This window comes from Ictalurus furcatus, chromosome 4, assembly GCF_023375685.1.
Source record: "Ictalurus furcatus strain D&B chromosome 4, Billie_1.0, whole genome shotgun sequence".
NCBI classification, from domain to species: Eukaryota; Metazoa; Chordata; class Actinopteri; order Siluriformes; family Ictaluridae; genus Ictalurus; species Ictalurus furcatus.
This window is the reverse complement of record NC_071258.1, coordinates 17,176,331-17,185,413: the sequence shown is the minus strand read 5'-3', so window position 1 is coordinate 17,185,413 and position 9,083 is coordinate 17,176,331. Positions and strand designations below refer to the sequence as shown.

Sequence of the window (9,083 nt, the reverse complement as noted above, 5' to 3'; positions counted from 1 at the left end):
TCCCAGGGCCTGAATTTTGTTTTTTTAAATTTAGTCTAAATTAATCTTCATGTATTACTGTCTACAAGATGTTTATGTATGACCTGTGTATTTTTAGTTCTTTGATTTTGTCAAAACATTATACAAAATTTGTCATGCTCTTCACCAAATTGACATTAAGAATTATGTTTAATATATTAATGTCTTTCATTTGTATCTTTCATGTGTTTCAGTTAAATTTCAGTCACATTTTTCTCCATTTCTTGTGACTTTCTTTCTATAAATTATTCTAAGTCTAAATTTAAATATAAATTATTTTCTCTGTCTCCTCCTCTGCATCTCTTTCCATTTGATGATGACTCTGTTGAAGTCAAAGTGCTCATGGGAAGGTCCAAGCTCTGAAATGACCATAAGATTTGTGAGACTTATATTATTCAGTGCATTTCTGAATTAAGTTTTGATTCTCTTTTTTTTTGTGCTGAATCCACGTTCATGTTTCAGTGACATGACTGTTCCCTTAACACAGCCTCTGTAAGCTGCTGAAAGGACAGTGAAGCATATGAATCACAGGAGACTAGAACTGCAACAACTAATCGATAATTATCGATTATGAAAATCGTTGTCAACGAATCTCATTATCGATTAGTTGGTCTGCACGTGGTACGTTTACTCATTACGTTACTTCTGTTCCGAAAACACGCTTCGGAGAGTAAATATTAAAGTTGTGTCCCAAATGACGTACTGTACACTTACACTATGCACGCTACCGTCTAGTGCAGTGTTTCCGCGGACCCCTAGCGGTCAGTGGTGTAATTGCCGGGGGTCCGTAGGAAAGTTTTAAAAATGTTTAAATAATATTATATATCTTTTTGTTAAATGTATCAAAATATATTCAGATTAGATGTTTTAAAATTAATCAACTTGGTTATTCGCGTGCATTCACAAATCATGTTAGCTGAGCTGGCGATCGTTGATTGATGGATTTATTTTAAATTTACTTACAAGTGAAATGATAATTTGCAAAAACCTATGAGTGGTAGACAAGTTAAAGTGTCACACTGATGGATAAACTAAACAAAAGATAATTCAGAGAGTCAAATTAAATGTCACACCAAAAATAAAATGTAATTGAACCTGGTATTTGTACCAATGGTATTTGAACTAATCCCTGGGGAATGACAGGTTCACCAATCAACCAGGGATTGCTAGGACTGTAGAATTCTGTTCTTTTTGTGCATCCATAAAAAGTAATGCATAAATACTAATATATCAGTATTTATGCATTACTTTTTATAGATGCAAAGTGTTGTATGTAAAGTTTTAGTCTGAAATTTGTATTTGTATACATTGGTACTGAAATTTGCCTGCCCCCCCCCAACCCGATTAATCGTAAAATAAAATAAATAATCGTCAACTAATCGATTATGAAAATAATTTAGTTGCAGCCCTACATTAGCCATACCATTTTTGGATGTTTCTGCTTTTTTCTTTCTTTTTAAAGCTGCTGTATGGCCAGTTCCATTAGCATGTCTAATTAACGTAGACGTTTTGTAGCACTGGCTGGTAAATTGTGCACTGCTGTACATCTTACAAACTGAGCAGCCCATTGTTCCATCATTTATCTCTAGTCAAGGGTAAATTTTTAGGCAGTTCATTTGGAATTTATCCTTTGACTGCTTCACCTCAGTGTGTGTTTTGTTTTTTTAACATTTTTTATTAAATTTTTTTTGTTGGATCTTCGGATCGGCTGCTTGTTGGCCTTTTGGGGTCAGACCCCCCCCCCCCCTTTTTTTTCCTTCTTTGGATTGTGATCTGCATCATCCGAACTTGACTTTTGCTTCATCCAGCAGTCCATATTTAAACAAAGCTTACCAAACCATTTACTTCGTGGTGTGTGGCCATGTGTTTAAGTGTTATTGTACAGATGCGTGGGAAATATGCTGCACATAAGAGTGGAAAACACGGAGAAGTGCACAGTCACAGTCAAATGTATGAACACAATCAAACAACACTGCTCTAAAGTACATTCACTGATGCACTTAAATTTAATTAGGCCTAATTGTAATAATTCAGATGAAAATTTGTGACTTGCTTCGTTATTTAGTTGCTTTGATTTTTATGCACCAAATTAATAAAGAAAGTCTCCGCTTTCTAAAGATATAATTTTAATATAATAAAAAAGATTTTTTTTCCCCGACATGCATAAAATAATAGTTTAAGGAAAAATATAATGTGTTTGCATCTTCCCACGGTTAAAACATGGATTGCGTCATTACATGAGATGATGAATTTCAGCAAGCAGTATTCTATTTTTTTAACATACCGTCTGATGTTCATTCATGTTTATTTTTCGATAAAATGTGTATTCGAAACAAGGATTTGATCAATTTACTCGTGCTTCTTGCTGACATTTTGAGTCAACAGCCACGCTCAACCACACTCACGCACCATAAAGAGCATCAAAAAATTTAATGTTTGAATTTCGTGATTAAAATATACATAATTCATAATTTGGAAGCCAAGACTTTCTTCACAAACAGCTTATTATAAATTCCGACTTTAAATGGTAGAGTGCATCACATACACACTATAGTGTGAATAAGGTCTGCGGGATGCAAACCACGGCATTGACCGTATGAAGCAGGCCGATGCTGCGCTCAACATGGCTCATAATACAGAGTGAGAGACAGACGGTTGGTGCAGCGCTGATTGTGGAATTAAACACTAAAAGAAAGACAGAATTCTTGACGTTGATTTTATTTCTTTGCGTCTGTGGATTAATTTAATAATTTGATCCGAGATGAAGCGAAAACATTTTTGTGGGAATTTCCCACATTATAAAGCTGAGTTTTGCGGGAATAGTATAAATTATGCGCAATCCCTGCAATCCCACAGTGAAATTCAAGCCCTGAACCTCATTATGAATGCAGTTTCATTGATTTGGGGAATTAGTAACTACGGGGCAAATACATTTTCACACAGGCCCAGTTGGCATTGGATGACTTTTTTGCTTCAATAAATAGCTATTATCATTTAAAACTGTATGTTGTGTTTACTCAGGTTGCCTTTGTTTTATCTTAGATTTTGTTCTAATTTCTGAAACAATTTAGTATGAGAGAGATACAAAAATGGAAGAAATCAGGATGGGGCAAATACTTTTTCACATCACTGTAGCTTTTTTTTTTGTGAAAGCTATAAAATACTAAACAAAAATTTTGACAATTTAATTTTAAGCTTGTAAGATAAGGTTATGTTGGCTTTTCAGTGCAATTGATTGACTTTGGTTCAGTATCTGTAAGGCCATAAAAGTTTAAAATTCAACACCTTTAATCAATACTTAAATATCTGGTGGTTTTCTAAAGCAAAATGCTTTCATGTTTTCAGGAGCGTGCTGGGAACAGTCCCTTCTCCCATAATGCCTTGAATCTTAAGTACAAACTGGACAATGAATTTGAACTTGTGTTTGTGGTAAGTGATTTATTCTCTGAAAATAAGTGTTTTTTTTTTTTTAGAGCACTACAATAATTTTAAGGCTGTGGTCAGTCTGTTTATGATTTTATCTGCTCCCTAACGCTTCCCATCATGTCTTCTGTTATTATTCCTCTGATTTAGGTGGGTTTTCAGAAGATTCTGACGCTAACGTATGTGGACAAATTAATAGATGATGTCCAGCTTCACTTCAGAGATCGTTATAAAAATGAGCTGGAGCAGCGGGATGCCCTGAAGTTCTTGATCAGCTGTTTTGAGTTTGATGATGACTTTCACAGGCTTCTGTGGTGAGCTGTCATTTGACGCTTAGAAAGTGAACAGACTGTTTTTCCTTTGTTCAAAAATTTTGTGTTTAATTTATGGTATATGGGTTATTTTGAGTAATGTAATTATAATGTGTTTCCTCCCAAAAATATTAATATAATATAGAGTACTGTACAAAAGTTTTAGGCACATGCAAAGAAATGCTGTAGAGCAAAGATGCTTTCAAAATAATGACATTAAATGTTTCTACATTAAGGAAATACTGTAAAGAGCAGTAAACAGTAGTAAATGAAAGTCAATATTTGTTGTGACAAAAATAGTAGTCTCCAGTACAATTGGTGCAGGTTTTTTTTTTTTTTTTTTTTAAAAAAAAAAAGGAAATTAGCTGGTACGTTTTATTGGGCATCTTGCAGAACCAGCCACAGTTCTTCTGGAGACTTTGTTTGTCGCACTTGCTTCTTATTTTTACAGCAAAACCCAGCAGCCTTCATTATGTTTGTTGTCTGAAAAGTGGTCTCACATACTATGCTGCTTTCTTTAATGAAATACAAACATTTTTCTGTAACATTTAATTTTGTGCTAGAAAACTAATGTTTGGGAATCTAAAATGTTTTTTGTACTGACTTGATCATGTGGAAGTCATAAAATAAAAAAATCTATAACAAAGTCTGTACCAAAAAATAGGGTGCCTGAGACTTGCGAAGTATCCAAAAATATAAATAATATAAGTAAATACTCATTGTCCACTTTAATAGGAACACCTGTACGCCTACTCATTTATGAAGTTATCCAATCAGCCAGTCATGTTTCAGCAACACAATGCATAAAATCATGCAGATATGCTTTGCTGCTCAAAAGTTTGTGAACCCTTTAGAATTTTCTGTATATCTGCATACATATGGTCTAAAACATTAGATTTTCACACAAGTTCTAAAAGATGATAAAGAGAACCCAGTTAAACAAATGAGACAAAAATATGATACTTGGTCATTTATTTATTGAGGGAAATGATCCAATATTACATATCTGTGAGTGGCAAAAGTTTGTGAACCTCTAGGATTAGCAGTTAATTTGAAGGTGACATTAGAGTCAGTTGTTTTCAATCACTGGGATGATGATCAGTTGTGAGTAAGCACCCTGTTTTATTTAAAAAACAGAGATCTATCAAAGTCTGATCTTCACAACACGTGTGTGGAAGTGTATCATGGCATGAACAAAGGAGATTTCTGAGTACCTCAGGAAAAGAGTTGTTGATGATCATCAGGCAGGAAAACGTTACAAAACTATCTTTAAAGAGTTTGGACTCCACCAGTCCACAGTCAGACAGATTGTGTACAAATAGAGGAAATTCAAGGCCATTATTACGCTCTAAGAGAAAGACGTGTAATAGTCTGTGAGGTAATAAAGGAGCCAGGGTAACATTTACGCAACTTCTCTCACATTGGATAATGTTAATGTTCATGAGTCCACCATCAGGAGAACACTGAACAACAATGGTGTGCATGGCAGGGTTGCAAGGAGAAAGTCACTGCTCTCCAAAAAGAACATTGCTGCCCCTCTGCAGTTTGCTAAAGCTCACATCGACAAGCCAGAAGGCTATTGGAAAAAAAATTGTGGATAGATGAGACCAAAATAGAATTTTTGCTTTAACCCCTTTCGCCCCGACACGAGCGTTTATTCCGCCAGTGGAATGGAAAACAACTTATCGGACATTTTCAATTAGTATAAACAAATGAATTATTGTATCACCGCAGTTCTGGTACAAGATTAGTCAGGACACTTGTGGCTTTCTGTGTGTACAGTTTTATGTCTGTGTGCTTAACTGCCAGTGAGCAGGGGGATGGGAAAGGGGCGGAGTTTGAGCTCCCTGCTGGGCAAACAATTCACATCTCTCCATGAAAACATTGAGACAGAGATAAATCGGAGAGCACGACTAAAGCTTTTTTGATAGTAAAACACCGTATACAACTGCCACAATAAAATTATAACATTTAAACTAAAGATCGGACTTGTATAAACGTTTACTACCTTACCTACATAAACGAAAATCCAGTTCGCTCGCGGTTTTATAAATCATGCACATTTCCATCGGTATAAAGTCCATCAGCTTTATTGAAGAAAACAAATGCAAAGTTCCATATTTAGTCGCAAATGTCCTCTTCAAAATGCATTGTGTTTTGTATCCCACCCCTCTGGAATTTAGTAATTAGCCATAAACTGAGACACCATCTAAAAAAGCTAATCTGCTTTGGCTATGCTGAACAGTCTGCCTCCTAAATTATAATCGGGCAGTCTAACTTGATTGACACCCACTTGGACCAATTGTAGATACTTCTTGCTTTCAAACAAGCCCAAACTCGACATGAAAGACCCCTCAGAGGCTGAGAAAATCAAACGTGTAATCAGCACAACCAAACCTTTTACGCGTGCGTCTTGAGTTGTGTGTCAGCGGTACAGGCCAATCAGCACAGCGCTACAGGGCCGTGCAGAGAAACTATCAGGAAATGGCAGCTCCGCTCTAGTGGTCTTCCTGCAAAACTTTATACAGCAAGTTTTTGCATGTTTGGCAGTTTTTTCTGATCGCTAGTTTTCTACTGGTTTTCGCTCAGCGTGCGATTTATCGGCGTCTTATAGTGGCGGCGGGCTCCCGAAAAAGCCTGAATGTGTAACAGCTTCTGGAGCGGTTATTTCCGAGTGGCTCTTTTTTTTGAGGAAGACTATGTGGATTGAGTAGAGGGGCTCTATCTACCCCCAAAGAAGTCAGAGGAGAGGGGTAACTCGTGTGTCTATCATTTGAGCCATTCGGAGAGCAAGTACTCCTTCACCTGGGGCTCTGGCACTATTTTTAATAAACATTATATTTTATAAGTATGTTTCAGACTTTTGTATGTGTGAAATTACACATTCTGTAACAGAGTTCATGCTACTGCCATTTGTTTTCATTTTGTGCCATTTGGAGAGGTTTGGTGCCATTTGGAGAGGTTATTTTGTGCCTTTAAAAAAAAAATGTTTGCTATTTCTAGAAGTCTGCAATATTTAAAGGCTTTGTGCCATTTTTATAAGCTTTGTGCCATTTGGAGACGTTTTGTGCCATTTGGAGACGTTTTGTGCCATTTTGGAGAGATTTTTACCTGTATTTGGATAACCTTACACACAATTTTAGTGGTTAGAGATAGCTTCCTCATATTTTGGGTGTTCATGGACAAGTACTTGGGGCATCTTTGAGACCAGGAATGGGGTTGATATCAACATTTGCTGTAAAGATATAATATTTGTGTTAAAAGTAAATTTTTTTTTTTTTAAATTAAAAAAAAAAAAAAATTCTGAATATATTGCCCCAGGTAGGCTAGGTCAAAGAAGAAATACTTGAAATAACTGCTAATTCTTAAAGTCTTAAGTGTCTACTTTCATATGAGCCATTAACCACTACTGTGGTGTGTGAGATCACAAAACAAATCAATGCTGAACACAGGTACCCCAAAACAGACAAAAATGCCATTTTTTGGCTACCGGTAAAACAGGTTAAACTAGAAGTGATCTGTTTGGGAAAGGAAAACACTGCATTCCAGCATGAGAACTTTATCCAATCTGTGAAACATGCTTGTGGTAGTGTCATGGTTTGGGCCTGTTTTGTTGCATCTGGGCCAGGATGGCATGCCATCATTGATGGAACAATGAATTCTAAGTTATACCAGCGAATTCTAAAGGAAAATGTCAGGACAACTGTCCGTGATCTGAATCTCAAGAGAAAGTTGGTCATGCATCAAGTCAACGAGCATAAACCCACAAGTTGTTCTACCAAAGAGTGGTTAAAGAAGAATAAACTTAATGTTTTGGAATGGCCAAGTCAAAGTACTGACCTTAATCCAATAGAAATGTTGTAGAACAGGGTTGTCAAACTCATTTTAGTTCAGGGGCCACATACAGCCTAATTAGATGTCAAGTGGGCCGGGCCAGTAAAATCATAGCATAATTACCTGTAAATAACAATAAGGCCATGTTTTTCCCTTTGTTTTTGTGCAAAGAAGTACAAGTACAAGTACATTAGGACAATCTTCCTATTTAATGAAATATCCTTTTACAAAACAGTCTGAACAACCTCAGATTTCTTAAGATGACACGTGCAATTTGCTTCTGATTATCATTTACATGTGTGCATTTCAACTGGTCACAGTGTTTGTACAAATGCAAAAAACTTTAAGTCACAGGTATTTGGAACTGAAAAATATAGTATTGCACGTTAATATTTGTGGCATTGCATGAACAATAGGATTCCACCAAACCAAACTCTTTTGTAGTGAAGCTGTTGACGAACATTAAATTGTACATTTTTTTTTTTTAACTATTACTACAGCAAGGATTCATTTTCACAGAACTGTATTCTTTAAGTGAAATCAGTGTCTGTAGCAGCATTTTAAAGGAGTTAGTCATGTCTAGACTACTTTGTTTTTGCTCCTGAAACTTGGCATCTTTTGGTCTGTACAAGTGTATCAATATCAGGCGTCATGTCTTGAGTAGCAGCCAATCTCAGAATGTGATTTAAGTGTTTGTGTGTGAGCCTTGAGCGCAATTTTGTTTTATTGATGTTCATTACTGAGAAAACTTGTTCACAAAGGTATGTTGTCCGGACATTTTTGCGGCCAGGGCTGTTCATTTGGGATATTCTGGCAAGAGATAATGATAAAATGTGTCTAAGCCCACTAAGGCAAATTTGCCCGAGTAGAAAATAGGGTAGACTACACTGTAATAACAAACAGCAGAAGGCGCGTTTCTACCGTCTGCTGTTTGGTCCCAGAGTTGTGCCGCGTCTTCTACTCTGACTAAAACAGTGTGCCCCTAGCAGATAATTTAGGAATAACATTTTATTAAAAAATTCTAGTTCGTGTCTTTTATGCATTTTTTTTACTTTCAGAATTCATCCTGCGGGCCAGTTTGAACCCCCTAGCGGGCCGGTTTTGGCCCGCGGGCCGTACGTCTGACACCCCTGTTGTAGAAGGACCCACCAACATCCCAGAGTTGAGGCTGTTCTGTACTGAGGAATGGGCTAAAATTCCTCTAAGCCAATGTGTAGGACTGATCAACAGTTACCAGAAACATTTAGTTGTAGTTATTGCTGCACAAGGGGGTCACACCAGATACTGAAAGCAAAAGTTCACATACTTTTGCCATTCACAGATATGTAATATTGTCATTTTTTTCAATAAATAAATGACCAAGTATAATATTTTTGTCTCATTTGTTTAATTGGGTTCTCTTTATCAACTTTTAGGACTGTGAAAATTTAATGATGTTTTAGGTAATATTTATGCAGATATATAGAAAATTCTAAAAGGTTCACAAAGTTTTGAGTA

At 36.3% G+C, this 9,083-nt stretch overlaps 1 protein-coding gene across 3 annotated transcripts in view; it reads left to right on the top strand.

Annotated features, from left to right (window-relative positions):
* Nucleotides 1-9,083, top strand: part of srpra (SRP receptor subunit alpha) — a 103,447-nt gene that overhangs the window by 9,698 nt on the left and 84,666 nt on the right. For all 3 annotated transcript variants that reach the window (XM_053623210.1, XM_053623209.1, XM_053623208.1), the window contains exons 2-3: nt 3,364-3,447; nt 3,592-3,755. In XM_053623210.1, coding sequence (XP_053479185.1) covers nt 3,364-3,447; nt 3,592-3,755 — 248 coding nt within the window. The remainder of the gene's footprint in view (nt 1-3,363; nt 3,448-3,591; nt 3,756-9,083) is intronic.